We start from the raw sequence: 18,375 nt of genomic DNA on the forward strand, positions 1-18,375 counted from the left end.
TTGGTTTAAGAAGATCACCTATGAACCTTCAATTTCACCTCTAATGGCATAAACCCACAAGATATCACATTCATCATATATACTAGGGTTTACCATAGAAATCACATGAATTCATCATAATATCATAATTCAATGCTAATAAAATCATAATTAGGTATTATCCACTAGATTGGAATCATACCTAAACCCTACCCACAATGTAGAAGGAAATCCTAGCTAGCTTGGGTTTTTGACTTCACAATTGGGGGAAAACCTAGGGGGCTCTATGGATGTAAGAACCCATAGATGATTAAGCTAACATACCTTAAATCAAAGCCCTAATCAAGCTTCCATCAATGGAGGAAAATATTCCCTCTTCTCTTCTCTTCTTCTTCTTCTTCTCCTTCTTCACTTCTAGAGAGAGAATATTTGGAGAGAATTTGGGGTCTTAGATGAATGAGTTAAATGATTTAGTTTAGGGGTCTATTAGGTATTTATAGGTGGTTAAATAACTAACTAACCGACCTCCCTTAACCCCTAACTAATTACTAATTAACCCCTAAGTCCCCTAACTAAAACTAAAATCTTAAAAACTGTTTGGACCTACGGAACCACCACCCACGGACCGTGGGTGAGTTGACAAGCCGTATTGGTTGGCTCGTGGTTCCTTACTGGAACTAGGGAAATCAGTGGAGGTCAAGCCTCGACCCATGACCCCCACCAACGGGGCGTGGGTCCACCCACGACTCGTGGGTGCCCATCCGTGGACCAAGCTATTTTTGACAGCTTTTGGGCTGTTTGAAAGATCCTCCTCAAGGACCCCTTGGGTGGTCCTTAGGAGTCGTACCTTGACGCCCTAACCCTAAAACCCCTATTCTAAGTACGAGAATCATTTTACGTGTTTTAACCCTCATACGAAACTCAAAACTACCATACAACGCTCTAGAACTCTCTAGTTCACTCACTAGTTTCCGGGGCATTACAATATAGATATATACTCAACTGAATGTAAAGAAATAAAGAAGTGAAATCATTAAAACTTTTTTTTAAGAAAATACTTACTCATCTCTGAACTCAACATATTAAGTGATATAATAAAAATACATTTTTAACTCTATTTGGAAGATTCTCTAACCGACAACTATAACTATGAGCTACGTGATGATATAACGTCTCCCCCATGCTGCCAGAAATGTCTTATACCTTGTCGGGGTATAGAACACCTCAACTAAGTGGATCCACTAAGCTCTGTCCGAAGGCACTAAGTATTCATCTAAAAAGTATGACCCTTTACCCATGTTTGCATATATGATTTATGAGGATTTTGAGTTGTTTGAACTCATCCCCATAACGGTGCTCAGTACTACTCCTAATAATATACTCATGCTCAAATGTATAAAACATACTCTCTCTATTTTGAGGTAATTACTCAAAATAACTTCTTAAAAAAGGTAATACTCTGAAGTATCTCTGAACTCATAAACTCATTTAAAAATAAAAGTTCCTCATTCTCAATGTAAAAGTATTAGTTCCCTTAAAATTTACTCAAAATGTCTCTTTAAACTTTCTTCGAAACTCCTCTTTACTTTCTCAGAAAATCAATTGAAGATAATTGTTCGATTAAAAGATTCTCAACAATAACTCAAGGAATACTCAAATAATAGGGTTCATGCTGAAATATAGACATGAACGAATCAACTCAATAAAAGTTCTTGGACTTTTCTCTTAAAATTAAGACATGTGATTAGGATATGCATGGATTTTCAAAGGTAAACGGAAATTATAGGAGCTACTACAGAGAAAGGAAACGTGACACAACTTAAAGGAATATGCAGCGGATGAAACAAAGAAAAGAATGAGCCCAACAAACCTTGGCGCACTGTTGGCACGCCGCCCTAGGGCCTGAACTGCTGAAGGCCAGCCTTGGCGCGCCGCCCTAGGCCCTTCCCCAACAACTCAACAAATTGTCAAGCCTAAAAGGCCCCAAATTAGTTTAGAGTTGGGAAATTTCTCCTAAACTCTTCTTGATTCTCAACCCAAAACCAAACACTAGAGAACTTTCATATAATTCCTTTGGAAAACATCACTTTACCAAATCAAGAGGGTTCATGTGATACCAAGCATGAACAACACCATAAGATTCATAAAACAACAGAATCAAAACCTCAATTGTTAAATAATCAAATTCAATATCAAGAACTACGAATGGATCTTTTAGATGTAACGATTTCTTAACTAAATTGAGATGTAGGGCGTGAGGACGAACAAGTCCAACACTTTGAGAAGCCTTACATACCTGGAAAGAACAAACGTTATTGGAGAAAATCAATGGAATTTTGAAGAACGCTTGAAACTTAGTTTTTTCTCCTCTTGGAACCTTGCTCTAATTTCTCTAAGTGTTAAAGAACGTGAAAATATGGTTTAACGTTATTTCAAACCTTAATTGGGTGAAGAAAAATGTGACTAGGCTTAGAAGGGATGGGAAAAGACCAAACTGCCCCTCTAAAGACGATTGAAGTGCCTTAAAAGAGAGGCTTCACCAAAACAAGCATAACTTTTACTCCAAACTCGAAATTAAGCAAACTTGGCGGTGTTGGAAAGAGGACTCAAAGACCTTTAATTTTATAGGTTATGGGCCACCTAATTCTTTATGTGCTAAGAAATATGATCGTTTGAAGTTGAGCCAAGTAAAATCTCATATTGAAACTCAATCGGTAAGAAAGCTTTCAACTCAACTTTGTGGTAGGGGATTCTAGTGATCTTAATTCATATCCAAAATCGTTCCCACACTAAATAATTGACCTTAACACCTAAGAACAAGTAAGAATCACTCGGTACGATCTTATTAACAAATGAAGAATGATTCGAGTCTTAACTTAGAAATTTTCGGAATGTTACAAAGAGGCATGTTATTTAAGTAGAGAATGACGGGTTTTTTTTGTAACTCATTAGATATAATTAGAATAGTAAATATGATTGAATTTTTATTTAGTTAAGAAAATATTTAATGAAAAAATTAAGAAAAAAATAAGAAAAAATAAGAAAAAAGATAAATATGAATGGAGGCTGACACATTACCGTGTCTATGTTTCTCCTTTATGTAGTTATAGATATAGATATAAATGTGTAATTTAAATTTAATTAATTCAAGTAAAAAAAAAATTGTATTATAAACTATTTGTAATAATCTTTTGCATTATTAAGCATTGAATAAATAATTCCATGTGAACCAAATGAATTAGCTTAAAATGTCTACTTATTAATGTTAGATTAGCAATAACGCCTGGAGTGGGGTATTTTGGCATCTCCTTGCTTAAACCCTAAAACTCACCACTACCATGGCTATACAGGGCTGTGCCGGAGAGCAATGAATGGAGTCAATTACTGAAGCTATTTTGTTCTACTTCGCCATGTTAATTTTTGTTCGGGGCCTATTAGGTATCACATTCAGAAAATCTGACCGTGTAAGCCATTTCTCACCTGCTACATTTACTCCATTCCCGCAAAACTTGTTCTTCTTTGTCAACAACTTTCTTTGCTTATTCAGATACCCATTTTCCACAAATACTAGTAATACTTTTTTGAATGATAATTCCATTAAGAATATCATACGGGAAGAGAAATGGGAAGATGATATTAGGATTGCAAGACTTTTTGATTCCGCTTTAGCTCCTATTTGGGTCTCCGAAATTCTATTGGCATTGAAACAAGACCCAAGGTTAGTGTTGAGGTTTTTCAAGTGGGCAAAAACACAGACTGATTTTTATCATACTGCAGAGGGTTATTGTATTGTAGCTCACATTTTGTTCTATTCTAGAATGTATAGTGATACATATGATGTTCTAAAAGAACTGGTTACCTTGAGTAATGATAAAAAGGTATTGCGTTGTTCTGATGTACTTGATGTTCTTTGGTCAACAAGGAATGCTTGTAAGCCAGGGTATGGGGTGTTTGATGCATTATTTAGTGTACTAATTGAGTTGGGGTTGCTTAAGGAGGCTAGTGAGTGCTTTTTAAGGATGAGAAGTTTTAGAGTTCTTCCCAAAGCACGATCTTGCAATTATCTTTTGCACAGATTCTCTAAGTTAGGTGATAAGAACTCATCATTGAAGTTCTTTGATGATATGATTGAGTCTGGAATTGTTCCAACAGTGTATACCTACAATATAATGATTGACTATTTATGTAAGGATGGGGATTTGAATGCAGCAAAAAGGTTATTTGCTCAGATGAAGGATATAGGCATTGAACCAGATATTGTTACATACAATTCTCTCATTGATGGAATTGGTAAGCATGGGGAGCTTGAGGAGATGGTTTCTATCTACAAAGAAATGAAGAAATCTAAATGTCTTCCTGATGTAGTAACATACAATACATTGATCAATTGTTTCTGTCGATCTGGAAGGATGGCAGTAGCATTTGAGTATCTGCATGAGATGAAGAGAAGTGGCTTGAAGCCCAATGTGATTACCTATAGCATATTTATTGATGTTTTTGCCAAAGAAGGAATGTTACAAGGAGCTATCAAGTTCTTTGTAGACATGAGGCGGGTTGGTCTTGCTCCTAATGAATTTGCTTATACTTCGTTGATTGATGCTCATTTTAAAGTTAGTAAAGTTGATGAAGCGTTGAAGCTTGTTAAAGAGATGCTAGAGGTAGGAGTTAAGTTAAATGTCGTGACCTATGCGACATTGGTCGATGGCCTTTGTAATGTGGGGAGTATCAAGGAAGCTGAAGAAGTTTTTAGGGTCATGTTGAAGGATGGGATTGTCCCAAATTTAGAAGTCTATACTGCTCTTATCCATGGGTATATCAAATCAAAAAGGCTAGTGGATGCTTTGAATATTTTGGAACAAATGAAAGAAAATAATATCAGACCAGACACATTACTCTATGGAATAGTTTTATGGAGTTTTTGCTCTGACGAGAATTTTGAAGAAGCCAAAGTTTTATTTGATAAAATGAAGGGACTTGGGATAGAGGGAAACTATGTCATATACACAATACTTGCTGACGCTTACTTTAAGGCTGGAAAATCTGTAGAAGCACAGGCTCTGCTAAATGAAATGCAGGAAAGAGGTATTTCCCCTACAGTTGTGACGTATTCTGCATTAATTGATGGCTTGTGTCGGCTGGGATTTGTCCAGGAAGCAATGGACCATTTCCATTCTATGCCAAAAATGGGTTTGCAGCCTAATGTTGTGGCTTATACAGCTCTAATTCATGGCCTCTGTAGAAATAAATGTCTAGAGGCTGCGGAAAAGATGTTCAATGAAATGCTTGGAAAAGGTATCCATCCAGATAAAATAGTTTATACATCCTTGATAGATGGAAATCTAAAGCAGGGAAATATTCAAGATGCTTTAGATTTACGAAGGAGAATGACCGGTAGTGGTTTGGAGCTTGACCTTCATGCCTACACTGCTTTGATTTGTGGGCTTTCAAAAAATGGCCAGGTGCCTCAGGCGAGAAGTTTTTTTGATGAGATGATTGAGAAGGGTGTTAAACCTGATGAGGTTGTATTTTCATGTCTTATAAGAAAATATCAAGAGATTGGTAATCTGGAAGAAGTTCTTGCATTGCAAAATGAAATGATGAAAAGAGGCCTTACGACAGTTACAAGTGACGTTGCAGTTCATAATATGCAAACCTGAGTAATTGTATTTTTTTGTCTGGTTACATCATTGACAGAAGAGGTCACGATTATACTCAGTGTGCTCTCCTATATCTAATTCAACCCCATCTCAATACTGAGGTAAGTTTCAGTTCATTCATGTATTCAGTTGTGCTTACATGTTGACTAAATGTAGTAAATAGAAAAACATAGATAAAATGCTCAGTGTTCTGTACAGATTATGTTTTTTTTTGTAAACTTGCACTTGAAATAGTGCTGAAACCCTGTTAGATTTCGTTTCCTACTTGCACAATTCATAGGAACCTTTTGTGTATGTCCGGGAACTTTTTCGATACTGTTCACAGCACCAGTTTAGTGCTGCTACATCAGTAAAATGCCTTTTTAAGTAAATGGTGGTATAGGACTCCCTTGTCTAGTTTCCTTTAGGCTTCAAAAAAGGATGCATGGTGTACAACTAAATGGAAGATTTTACTTTCCATACACAATGACTTATCCATTTGTAGCCAAAATCCATTCTTCCAAAAGAGTAACATGACCAAAGACCTTCTTGATTTCCATTCACACAATTCATGTAGTTCTCCTTTCCTGATCTTGAGTCGATCATCTTGTTTTCTATAAGGGATGCATCTAGAATGTCTCCCAAGTCCCAATAAAAGCGTCCTGGGATGTGGAGATGAGCTTGTCAGTCACCAGTTCCAACTTTCCATCTAGCTCCTTTGGCTATTATTTTATAACTCTCTCCACCACCATTTTTCAATAGTATGAGCACAATAAAGGAAGATTAAATTTTTCCCCAAAATTATTGTATGTGTCAGATTTATTACTGAAAATGAGGGTTATCCACTCTACTAGAAGTATGTGTTTCGAGGCATACCAGTTATAAGTTAAATTATCCATGAAGTTTAGTTTGTGAGGGGTCTTATAATTGGGGAAGTCAAATCAGTGGTGATTCATAATATGTTAAAGATAAGTTGCCCGAGACTGAAATGTGAGCCTTTTGTTTATCCTCTCTTCTTTTTATATTTGTTCCTGGAACTAGACTGTATTCCCTGTATGACTTGTCCTTTGTCTACTAATTAATCAATATCATCCTTTCAATTCTGTTTATTTGTGCTTGGTTCCACATCAAACAAAACATCTATAGTAATTGTTTCATATAAACAAAAATTGTAAGCTAGATACTCCTACCAAGAATAAGTATTCTAGGCACGATCCCAGTTGAGGTATGAAATGACCCACTGGTTCTTTTGTGTTCCTTAGGTGATATCGCTTAATTTGGCCGTGATCCTTACTGCAGGGTATTGGGTTGTCTCCTAGGTTTGAGCCTGCCCAGAAACAGAGGAAAGGCGGTAAGTTCATAATTGTGCTTAATTTTTGGTTGGAAATGTTGCATTATGGTTTGATTTTCTTATTTTGTTTTGGAAAGAAAATGGTTACAGATCATTCTAAATATCAAAAGAAAAAGAGTAATTGACGCTTGTGGTTTTTGTAATTTGTAGACTACTTTTGTGTGGCAATGGAATAGGCTAATCAACCACTCTTAGTTTTAGAAACTATGCGAGTTATCCCCTTGTTGGCTAATATTGTCCAACTCTGAACTTTTCTTTTCTAAAGAAGTTGTACCATGCTTGTACTTTGTTAAGATTTTATGAACTTATCAATTAAGTTGTTGAGTAGTAACACTTGGGCTAATCAACCACTCTTAGTTTGGATGTTATATATTTTTTTTTCTTTTGAACAAGCTCTATCTATTTTCTTCATTCTAGTTTTTATTTTCCTTTTTTTTGTTTTCTCTTTTCTTCGTCCTTTACTTCCCCAATAATTCTTTTCCCTGAACTCTCCGCCACAGCATTGCTCCAGAAAGAGCCACTATAGGTGCACACTTTACTACTGCCCACATGAACTCAACTATGGAGAAAGCAGCCACTAGAGGTGCACATTCTACTGTTAGACACATGAACTCAACCACAGGCCAGCTGAACTGTATGTCACTTGATCACCAAGATTTCTCTGGAGGAAGTTAGTAAGAAGTAACGAGAAAGCAGGAAGAAAATAGAAAAGAAAAGTCAATGGAAATAGGTCTTTCGCTTCTCCTATATGCAAGAATCATTTTTATCTTATTTGTTTTACTTTACCTTCTTTTTTTGTGTTGGTAATGCATATTCTGATTTTGTTTTTGGTTTTAAGTTTGTCAATGGGAACATGGATTTGGTGATGGTGAAAAGCTAGAGGATTATGGGAATGAAAGTAGAGAGATATCTACCATGACTGCTAAGATTTGCTCTAGTAAGAAATTCAACCAAGAAAAGGCAATGGGGAAAAAAGGGGTTTCACTAGAAATTTTTTGAAAATCTAGCTAGGTAGGACCTTCATTCTGAATTTTTTTTACATCTTATTTTATGACATGTTGTGTCAAGATCGTGAGTGGTCCGAGTCGTGTATGTCTAAAGAGTGGTCTTAGATCATCCAAGCATGTTCCCAAAGATGATTTTCTGCTGCCAAACATTGACTGAATGTTATCACTTCAGTCTTGTTTGATTGTGTGGCTGACTGCACATTAATCTTAGCATCCACATATTTGTGATGCTCATCTTGTCGATGTGTTGGAATTTAGCAGAAACATTGATTGTCTTATAGAACTTATTTTTCAACTTGGTAGGCACCCTCCTATGACATAACACCCCCGGTAGCATTTTTTTCATATCAGTCATTCAATTTTGAGGGAATAATTCACTTGCATTCCTGCTAGCACTATAAAAGCTTTGGTCTTAACGCTGTTACTACTACTGTGCAGCCTTTTCTCTGGTTTGTAGAGTCGAGTTTCTCGTTTACCCACAACGAAGGAGACGCTCCCACCATGCAAGCAACCATGGGTCATAATGCACTCTTCGCACGACAAGTCCACATTGAAGTTGACTTATTTGCTTGGCCAATTGTCGGGTATTTTATTTCTTAGCATTTTCACAGACTTGTTTCAAAATTTCAATATATACACAAAGCGGGGGTACTTCTGTGTTGTTGGCAATTGGCAAAAGGTCGGCAACGAGTGATTCATCATGCCCAACATGAGCCGATCGCTTTTTAGGAATGGTTTATAGGTACCAAATTTCCAAAAATGGATAGAAAAATGGGTCCATATAAATGATCAAGACCTCGCAAACAACAATGCTCCTTCCCTTTTATTTTGCTCTAGGGGCCATCTTTTGTCATATCTCTTACCTATGGTTCAAGAAAGGGATTTGCTAGAATGATTGCAACGAGAAACACCAACACCACTACTTAAAGGTGGAAATGGAGTGGACGGAGGATGACGGAGTAATCAAGCCTTAGACGATTTTCCCTTTTAGCGACAAGGTGGTGAGCTGCTTCAAGCGAAAAGCGGAAGTGAATTCCGAACTCGCCCAATCTCATTACAATCAACCTAAAAAAGCAATCGGGAAGATATAGGCAGTGCCTATTTTTTCTCTTTTCCTTCTCTTGTGCAAGGCGTGTGATCGATTGAAAAGTTCCTTCCCCTTTTTGCTAGGGAGAGGGTCAGTTTCAAACAAAATGGAAGTGGTTGGTTTAATGCTCTCTTGAAAGACAAAATAGTCGTGGATGCTTTCTGTAAAATGTTCACCCACCATTTCAATCTCCTAGAATCATGAACGTAGGTCTGTGAATTGTTTGCATATAGGCCCCATAGTCCTCTCTATTCTCACATAAACTTTGCTGTTCTTATGCTGGCACAACTTTTTTTTGTTGTTGATAACTTGTAGTACATATATTTAGTTTTACTTCTATGCTAAAGCCTTTGCTTTCTAAACTTTGGCTCCTTAATTAGTTAATTAAGCTTTTGCTTTACACCATCGCTAGAATCTTCAAGGCTGAATATATGCAGCCACTTAAAATTGTTTGTGTTTTTCATTTAGATACTTGTACTAAGCTTTATTCCAATTAAACATGTGTAAATCATGAAAACTTGGTGTAAGACAACATTGACATCATTATATATTTTATGTTCAGTCTTTTAGCATTGAAACATGATTTTTTCAGGAGCTCATTACTGCTTCACAGAGGAGAGCTGGAGGAAGATCAAAGTATCACTGAACATGATGGATCTTTAAGGAACTTCTACAACAATGTGACCATCAACGTAACTGGAAATTTCCTACCTTAGTTTATTTGTAAGTGATGAAGCCATATTGGCTGTTGATTCTACATTTTCTTATTCCAGTTTTCTTGAACCAGGTATATCCCATGAGACAGCAGAGCCGAAATCTTTTACATTGTCATGGACTAAGCATGAAGTTGTTTCAAGTCATATTGATTTGGAGGCCAATTACCAGCTCAATCTTGACATGATGAACTGAGCAAGAAGGGAACTGTCATGAAGGTTAAATTTTGCTCTTTACTGAGGGGATGAACATGAATTAGTGATCAATGACATGAAAACAATGCTCTCTTTTTCTGAATGGCATTGGTGGAAAACCACTGGTTTTTCCCTGGAAGCAGCTATGTCATCGAGGACGAGGGTTCAAATTCCAGTTGATACAAGAAACACTAGTTGATTTCTTCCTAATTGTCTTGGTCTTACTGGATAGAGTTGTACAGTACAACAGGAGATAGCAAGTCCTCAGTGGATTAATCTAGGACACCAGTTCTTTTTAAAAAGTTGCAATGAGATCTTGCTTATGGTAAATTACGATTTCTACATTGTAAACCTGGGTCCTTGGCCTATTTGTTTGACATCATTTCTTTGCTGAGCTGTTCTGCTATGATGATTTGATTTATCAATTTACCGAGATGAAGAGAAATTTAACTATGTGACATTGTGACTGGTGTCATTTGAGTTATGCTTTTTTTTTTAATTATTATTTGAATAGGGATGGGTGAATTGGGGTTGGGGAAACAGGTGAAGGAAGGGGAGAGAAGTAGTTTTCTTGTGCAATAAATATTGTGGACATTGCATATTCAATTGGTGGAAATGGACAATCTTGAGTTATACTTCCAGACTCGGTCATTTGAGCTCCGCTTGTGCCTGCTTCCTTCTTTCTTGAGGAAGCCATGGATATAATCCAGTGGAAGTTTTTGAGTTTGAGATGAACTCACCAAGTGGATATGTTTGTAGGTCGCAGTATTATCTAGTGCTTTGTCTTCAATTGAATCAATCTTTTACCTTAACTTGTGTTGTTTTTAGATGAAGCAGAAGAAATTGTGATGTACGTACAGTCGCAGACCACATATCAGGTCTTAAATATTCATGAGAGTATGTCAAAGTACAATTGTATATAATATCTGCGGAAAGAGAAAGTACCAAAAAATGTGGTATCTGATGTGAGAGATGTGGGGGGTCTATGCCCTTTCTATGTATCAATACTAGTTCTGGACATGTGCTATGCACGTGTATATTATACGTCTAAGTTATTACAGGTTGCATTAGCATCAAGTTATTAGTACCCAAAAAGATATACTTGATGCATATGTATGACAGCCAAATAACTAACTACATGGGAAAGTATGATTAACAATTGTAATGTTGAAAAATAACCAAAAGAAATCACATCTGCCTTCGTGAGCTTACGAAAATTTGAACTTCACACAACTTTAGCAGAGAATCAGAGTTAGTGACAAATTTCAACCTAAATCTGTTCATATTTGTAGGCAATAAGCATTGAGGTAATGCAAAGTAACTAAAGATGACAGACAACCTCCTCTAACACGAAACATTCCAATATATTAAACTGTGAGGTAATACGCTTTCAGGCCTTAGTTCTAACCTTTTGTGTGCTTCTACCAGTCAATCCATAAGAATTGCTCTAATCATCAAAATAGCATGAATTTTATATACTATACAATAAAGTCACATTTTTTATACATTAAAGTAGTAAAGTCACAACTTCAAAACAGAGACGCATGATGATATTATGTATACCCCTATGAGCTTATATCTTCAACATTTTCACGGCAGCCAAGTGATTATCAACATCAACAATATCAATATCGTGCATAAGTGTGCTCCCAGCTACACGAAATATTATGACATCTACAAAGAGCTGTCCCTTAAGCACTTCAAATACACAAACATCTCCAACTTTTAACTTATTTTCTAACACGAATGCCTTCCAACCAGAACCAACTTTAGCATTTGCTGTTCCGATAGTGCATTTGACAGACCAAGATCCACTTCCTGGAACACGAAGCACTAGATTGCCATCGTTCTCAAGGAAATACTTCCTAGCAAACTTCGACGCTATGGACTGCCAAAGGAGATGACTAAGTAAATTGATTTTGACGATAGTGCAATGGAATAAAAAAATATCAGAGCACTGCAAAGTCCATAAAGATTACAGCTTGTAGCTTACCAGATTGAATGGAGCAGAGACATATGATGGTTGCATAAAAACTATAATGAACGGATTCTTAGATTTAAAAGTTTTTGCTTGTTGATATGCTGTAGTGCTCTCTTTATCCATTACCGTCTTGTTCTGATCGTAAACATTCTTGGATTCTTGCTTGTGAATCCTGCAGTCTTCAATAAAATCATTATATTAATACTGAATGAATTTAAGTTATATACAACAACAATGTAAAGTTTCTTTTCACCATTTCTACGAAGCTACTTATTACTAGTAATACTTACCATAAAGATTTACGACCTAATAAATGACTTGATTGTGTAATTAATTTTACAATATTGGTGCACAGAACTTAAACTCATAGTACTAAATTATCATGTAACAAGATTGATTTTCAATTCAGGTCATAGCCAAAAAGATCCTCACTTTGGCCCTCTCTTGTGAAAGAAGATGAAGCTACATCATCTTCGTGCCATTTCCTTTTGGCGAACTGTCCATCGCCTAGGTTTTCAACAGAATGATCAACCATATCAGGAACTTTTTCTTTCAATTTTTGGCTTCTTGGAATATCCTCTAGGATATCAATAGAATAATCCGACTCGGACAAGTCAGTTTTTGGTGCATGGTGTGTTTCATGGCAATGGAAAATGCGTGAACTATATGGATATTCAATTTCTGCTGCACTCAAATCAAATATAGTGACATTAAAATGGGAACGAGCATTGTATCCGAACATCAAAAAGTGTCCACAGCTTATCGAATAATAGTCACAGAAATCCTGCCATCCTTTGGTAAGCCAAATTTGACCTTGAGAATGTTGCACTTCAACCTCCCATACTTGTCCACTGGGAACCTCAAGATACACAGGGTTTAAAATGTTGTTGCAACATCTTTTGACAAAGCCTTTCGGAATCCTCTGCATGTGTGCAAATGAAATCTTGATTCAGTTTCATAAATCTCAGAATCAAAGACAGTAATATATATATAGTACCAATTAATCCTAAGAAAATCCTGCAAATTACATTCTCTGTTTTTTTTCCATAACTAACTACTAAAACAAAAGGTATGCCCACAAGCCAACTAGAACCTATGTTTCTCAGATTCTTCAAAATGCACAACTTTTGGAGCATCCGACACGCACTCATCAACATTTCTAAAGAGTCCAAGCGAGCAACATAAAGTACAAGTAGAAACACAGATACAAACTCATTGTCCTATTTCAGTAGATCTATGCAACATATGTTCGAAAATGAAATAATGGGATTCCATTCATCAACAATGTAATTATTCATAAACTTGATCATTTATACTGTTAGTGAAGCTTTTCCCCCCTTAATGTAACCATATACTTGACTCTTTCATTAAAATTTACACCTAAAATAGCCCCTTAATTCCTACAACTCATACAAAACTGTAAGCCTAAATTCATTATGCTTTAACTATACACACCACTATATATCTAATTTGGTTCAACAGAAACACACATGGTTGAATTAAGAAACAGAAATCAAAAGAAGAAGAAAAAAAGGAGAGAAATTAATTGTACATACCAGACGGATGCATTCATCTTGGAACAATATTATCTTGTAGAATTTTGGTTGCACAACATTATTGTTTTTGGTAGAAGAAGAAGAATTCCCAAGGCAAAATCCTTCACTAAGAGCCATGTTTGCTTTTCTCAATCCACCTGCAGAATGATTTTATTTAGTACTAATATGGTAGATGTAAAATTGCTGGCTATTGCATTAAAGGGGAGGTCTAAGAATACCAAAACATAAATATGACCATTTTGATGGATGTTCAATACAGTGTTTTTTTTGGGCAGATAATAGTGTTGTTATCAATCAAATCTTATAAAAATAAATTTAATACTAGTATTTGTAAAGTGCAAGATTTTCAAATCAAATCCATCACTCAATCTGATTGATTAACTCAAGAATTGAGGAGGCAAGTAAATACTCCCTCCGTCCCTATTTACTTGTTCATATTTCCTTTTTTAGTTGTCCCTATTTAGTTGTCCATTTTGACAAATCAAGAAAGGACAACAAATTTTTTCCTATTATACCCTTATTTACACTTCTTGAAAATTGTAAAAGTGTATGTTGTTTCCCTCCAATTTATTTCACTTGAATTCAAATAAGTGGTTGTAATTTTGAAGTGAAAAGTTGTCATAAGGGTAAAATTGTGACTTCACTGTGTTAATCATTGTTACCTTAATCTGTGTGTCATTTCTAAAGTGGACAACTAAAAAGGGACGGAGGGAGTAGTTACTTTTAAGTGTTTTTTTGGCTTTTCTGAATTCCTAACATGTTCGCACAACCTAAAAATTATATATATGTTCGTTTCAAAGTAATTTGTTTGATTATAATTGGGATAAGGGTCTAAAAAACACTTTAACTTTGATCGGATTTGTTGTTGCGATACTAAACTTTCATAAGGACCTATTACCTCCCTAGACTATTTAATACCATATTTTTTACCCCCGAACTATTTAATAGTGTATTTTAAAGGTATATATGTGCCTACATGGACACATTACTATTTATAATTATGCATTATTTTTATGTCCACGTGGACAAATATATATGTTTAAAATATGGTATTAAATAGTCTAGGAAGGTAATAGGTCCTTATGAAAGTTTAGTATTACAATAGCAAATCCGACCAAAGTTGAGATATTTTTCAAACATTTATCCCATTATAATTTGATATGAAATTTAAGATTATTTTTTTTTAATTTTATAGTTTTAAATTAAAGATATATAGAATGTATCAAAATACGTTTTAATTTTTTTTTGTCTTAAACATGTCATATCGAAAGTTAAAATTAGAGGATTGCCAAACAGAAAACATCCTTTTTTTAATGAATTAAAAAGAAAGTAAGACAAACAAATTAAAACGGAGAAAGTTCTATCCATGAACAATCGCCATATATAAGAATTGAAGTATTTACTTTTTTTGTTATTGGAATAACCATTAATTTTATTTTAAAATCAACGCTTGATTATAAAATTTCTAAATTTAGTTTGGACTGACATTTTAAGCGTTCACTTCTCTTCTTTCCAAAAGTATAATCAAACAAAACTCTATTTTCAACTCTAACTTCATAAATTTTAAATAAAGTAAGAAAATTCGAAATCTCATCACCAATAAACGCCTTCTAATACTTGATGACTAAAGAACGACGATCCTTTATATTTTGAGGTCACTTGATTGATGGATAAAGTTATGGAGGAAGCATAATTTTTTTATTATAATAGAAAAAATTAAAAGTTGGATTATTTAGTATATACTTCCTCCGTCTACTTTTAATTGTCATGTTGTGATTTTCGGAAGTTAATTTGACTAATTTTTAAAGCAAAATTAGATTATATTAATTTGATATTTTAAACAAAAAAATTCAGATATTCAAAAACTATATGAAAAGTACTATAAATTGCAATTCTTTGTATATCAATATGATGAAAAAATACATTTTAAAATGTTAGACAAAAATCTAAACACTACGACAATTTAAAGTGGACGGATGTGATATAAAGTTTTAGTTAAATATTTGGTTCATACTTCATATCATAGTATTAGAAATTAGATATTCTTCAAAAATTAAAATATAGTGTTTTGATGTTCACCCTCAAATGGTCCCTAGATTCAAATTTCAAAAATTATGAATAAAAATTGAGTCAGGAGCCAAAAGGGTAAAAGAATTTATCAAAAATGCGATAACAAAATTATCATATTTGACGCGTGTCACGTTGTAAGGAAGCTAATCAATGCTTGTATTTCTTTTAGGTACAGTTATGCATAATTTCTTTTTGTCATCTTCACTCTGATCTCTCTATTTCTTATAATGAAATAATTTTTTATTTCATTATAAAATTGCAATTTAAAAAAATATTTCTTATATTAGTTTATCTCTTGTTATTGAGATAGTTTTATTATTACATGTCATTTCATATGCTGAATTTTTATTTCATTATAAAATTGCAATTAAAAAAAATTATTTCTTATATTAATTTAACTTCTTTTAAGTTTTAACCACGACAAAGATAGTAAAATGAAATTAAAAAAAAATTATTAGCAATTTTCTGCTATTTTTATTAGCAATAATGCAAGTGCTCCAGACGTGTTATGAGATTGGAACATGCATGGATTAATTTATTTTCTGTCTTGAAGAAATAGCAGCTCAATTTCTTTAATTACTTAGTGGGATTCTATGGCATTATTACTAAATTTTTTTTTTTAATTAACAGGGAAGACGCAATTCTCCTGCGCCTTGCGAGGCGCAAGCCGTCTCTTGTAAGACGCAAGGCAAGGACTAAGGCGCATGGGATTTCGCACTTTGCGGCTGTTATTCTAATTTGGACGATGTTAATTCAATCATAATAAAGTTGTGTTCTAAAATCAATTTTGTTGCCCTTTTAGAATTTTTGATAAATTCTTTTACCCTTTTGACTTTGGACTCAATAAAAACTTTTCTCAATTTCCATAAATAATACTCTCTTTATCTAATAATAATTATCCACGTTGGTACACTACTTAAGAAATAACAAATAATAGGGGTAATATTATTATATTATCCTTTGACTTTATTAAATTTAATGTTTCAAAAATGTGTTAGAAGATAAATAATATTTAATATCAAGAGGTAAAATAGACACAAAAGGTAAATTATCTCTTGATATTCTAAATTTGACAAATATTATTGACACCATTTTTAGTAAAATCGATAACTATTGTTAAACGAAGGGAGAAAAGATTATCACTTAGGAAAAATCCTTTTGGCCATAATTTGGCCAGAATGAAAAAAAGCTATAAACTAGTTTATTTTTGGATATTTTTACCCTTTAACTAAAATATTAAATATATTCTTCAATTATGTTTCCAATACATTGAAAATGATTAATGAGATTAATTATTGATGATTTCATAGTTAAACATGGGAAGGGAACCAAAAAATTCACCAAAGAAAACATAAGTCTCACCCACTATATATATATATATATATATATATTACAGTAGTAGTAAAAAAATAAAAAAATATATCTCTTTTTCAATTTCAATTTTTTCCCCGTTTTAATTTTTTTTTTCTTTATTTATTTTCCATTTCTTATTTCTTAATGATAAGAACATTTTTGAAAAGTATAAAAGAGAGTAAAGTGTGGATTATCTATTTAAATTTATAATTTCTAATCGTGAAAAGATAATTTATAGCTAAATTTAAATATTAAAAATTTATATCAACAACACTCAAAAATAAAATCTGAAATTGACCGAATTGGCTAAACAATTACTCTTATTTACTTAAAGGAGTTGTTGTTACGCATTGATTTTCTAGAAAAAAATTAATGATAAAATATATTTTATCCAATTATACTCAAAATGTATGTGAACAAAATATGAAGAAAACTCAAATTACCATCATGTTTCCTCTTATGTGATTGTCTTCATATCTTCGATTGCATATCAATCACATCATACACAAATAAAGACTCATTAGAATTAATTTTTATTTATTATTTTAGTACTAGAGACGTATACAATTTTTTTTTGGATAAAAACGTTGATGGTGTTTCATTGAAAAATTATAATAACACGGAAAGGATATAGAAAGTTCTTTATGATTTCAAAATAAACTTTTATAAAAAAAAATGAAAGAAAAACATCTTCATAGTTCTCCGATGATAATGACAACACAAATTTGTTAAGCATGAACTAGATTAAAGTTTCATCATCATCATATATATATATATATATATATATATATATATATATATATATATATATATATATATATATATATATAAATAAATATTTTATACTTATTATTTGTTGTTTTATAAAAAAAAATATTTGTTATTAAATGATATGCTAAAATATTAAGTAACATAGTTGTAGTCACAATATTATTATTTATTTATTTTCTCTCAAATTAATATTTGTTTCAAACTGATTAAGAATTTTTAAAATTAAGTAATTTTATTGCATTTATTATATAAATAAATTTAAATTACCTATTTAAATAATTATTTAAATTACATTTTAAATATTTTTTTATATATAATGTAAAATAGTTCAATAATAACAATCAAAACTTAAAATACTTTAGAATTGGTAGACATCAACACATTAAAGAAATACTAAAAATCATATGGTTCATAAGTGTAGATCTTATTTAACAATAACCCAAGATAGTTACACATTGATGTTGTAATATTGCATATTTGTTAATTATTATGTTTTAAAAAATAAACTACATATTTAAATTTTATGTTTGGTTATTATGTTTTAAAAAATTAAACTACTTATTTACAACTACATATTTAAAAATTAAACTACATATTAATAATTTTTTTTATGTATTTCTATAATGTGTCGATGTTTATCAATTCTTAAGTATTTTGAGTTTTGATTATCGTTATT

General features: G+C 33.1%; 3 protein-coding genes across 5 annotated transcripts; 1 reads left to right on the forward strand and 2 right to left on the reverse strand.

Annotated features, from left to right (window-relative positions):
- The first annotated feature begins 3,314 nt into the window (after positions 1-3,314).
- Positions 3,315-10,109, forward strand: LOC125840909 (putative pentatricopeptide repeat-containing protein At2g02150). Of its 3 annotated transcripts, none has more exons than XM_049519887.1 (5): positions 3,315-5,737; positions 6,915-6,966; positions 8,412-8,557; positions 9,653-9,752; positions 9,848-10,109. In XM_049519887.1, exon 1 carries the CDS (start codon positions 3,351-3,353, stop codon positions 5,634-5,636), a length of 2,286 nt encoding a protein of 761 aa, XP_049375844.1. In that variant the 5' UTR covers positions 3,315-3,350; the 3' UTR covers positions 5,637-5,737; positions 6,915-6,966; positions 8,412-8,557; positions 9,653-9,752; positions 9,848-10,109. The 3 variants fall into 3 exon arrangements, with proteins under 3 accessions (XP_049375844.1, XP_049375845.1, XP_049375846.1); XM_049519888.1 differs by having other exon boundaries at positions 8,431-8,557; XM_049519889.1 differs by lacking the exon at positions 8,412-8,557.
- A 1,432-nt stretch (positions 10,110-11,541) lies between these two features.
- On the reverse strand, positions 11,542-12,072 carry LOC125840856 (B3 domain-containing protein REM19-like). Its single transcript, XM_049519821.1, has 2 exons — positions 11,962-12,072; positions 11,542-11,856 (listed from the first exon to the last, which is right to left on the reverse strand). The coding sequence occupies exons 1-2, from the start codon at positions 12,070-12,072 to the stop codon at positions 11,542-11,544; spliced, it is 426 nt and encodes a 141-aa protein (XP_049375778.1).
- A 277-nt stretch (positions 12,073-12,349) lies between these two features.
- Positions 12,350-13,622, reverse strand: LOC125840857 (B3 domain-containing protein At1g49475-like). Its single transcript, XM_049519822.1, has 2 exons — positions 13,506-13,622; positions 12,350-12,871 (listed from the first exon to the last, which is right to left on the reverse strand). Exons 1-2 carry the CDS (start codon positions 13,620-13,622, stop codon positions 12,350-12,352), a joined length of 639 nt encoding a protein of 212 aa, XP_049375779.1.
- Between the last annotated feature and the right edge of the window lie 4,753 nt (positions 13,623-18,375).

This window comes from Solanum verrucosum, unplaced genomic scaffold (assembly GCF_900185275.1).
Source record: "Solanum verrucosum unplaced genomic scaffold, falcon-dt-bn FXZP01000194.1, whole genome shotgun sequence".
Lineage (NCBI taxonomy): Eukaryota > Viridiplantae > Streptophyta > Magnoliopsida > Solanales > Solanaceae > Solanum > Solanum verrucosum.

Excerpts from the sequence above, each read along its gene's own strand:
- LOC125840909 (XM_049519887.1), top strand. The coding sequence starts at position 3,351 with ATGGAGTCAATTACTGAAGCTATTTTGTTCTACTTCGCCATGTTAATT.
- LOC125840857 (XM_049519822.1), bottom strand. The coding sequence starts at position 13,622 with ATGGCTCTTAGTGAAGGATTTTGCCTTGGGAATTCTTCTTCTTCTACC. Across the intron at positions 12,872-13,505 it reads AAGATGAATGCATCCGTCTG|AGGATTCCGAAAGGCTTTGT; the intron begins GTATGTACAATT and ends GCACACATGCAG.
- LOC125840856 (XM_049519821.1), bottom strand. The coding sequence starts at position 12,072 with ATGGATAAAGAGAGCACTACAGCATATCAACAAGCAAAAACTTTTAAA. Across the intron at positions 11,857-11,961 it reads TCTCTGCTCCATTCAATCTG|TCCATAGCGTCGAAGTTTGC; the intron begins GTAAGCTACAAG and ends CTCCTTTGGCAG.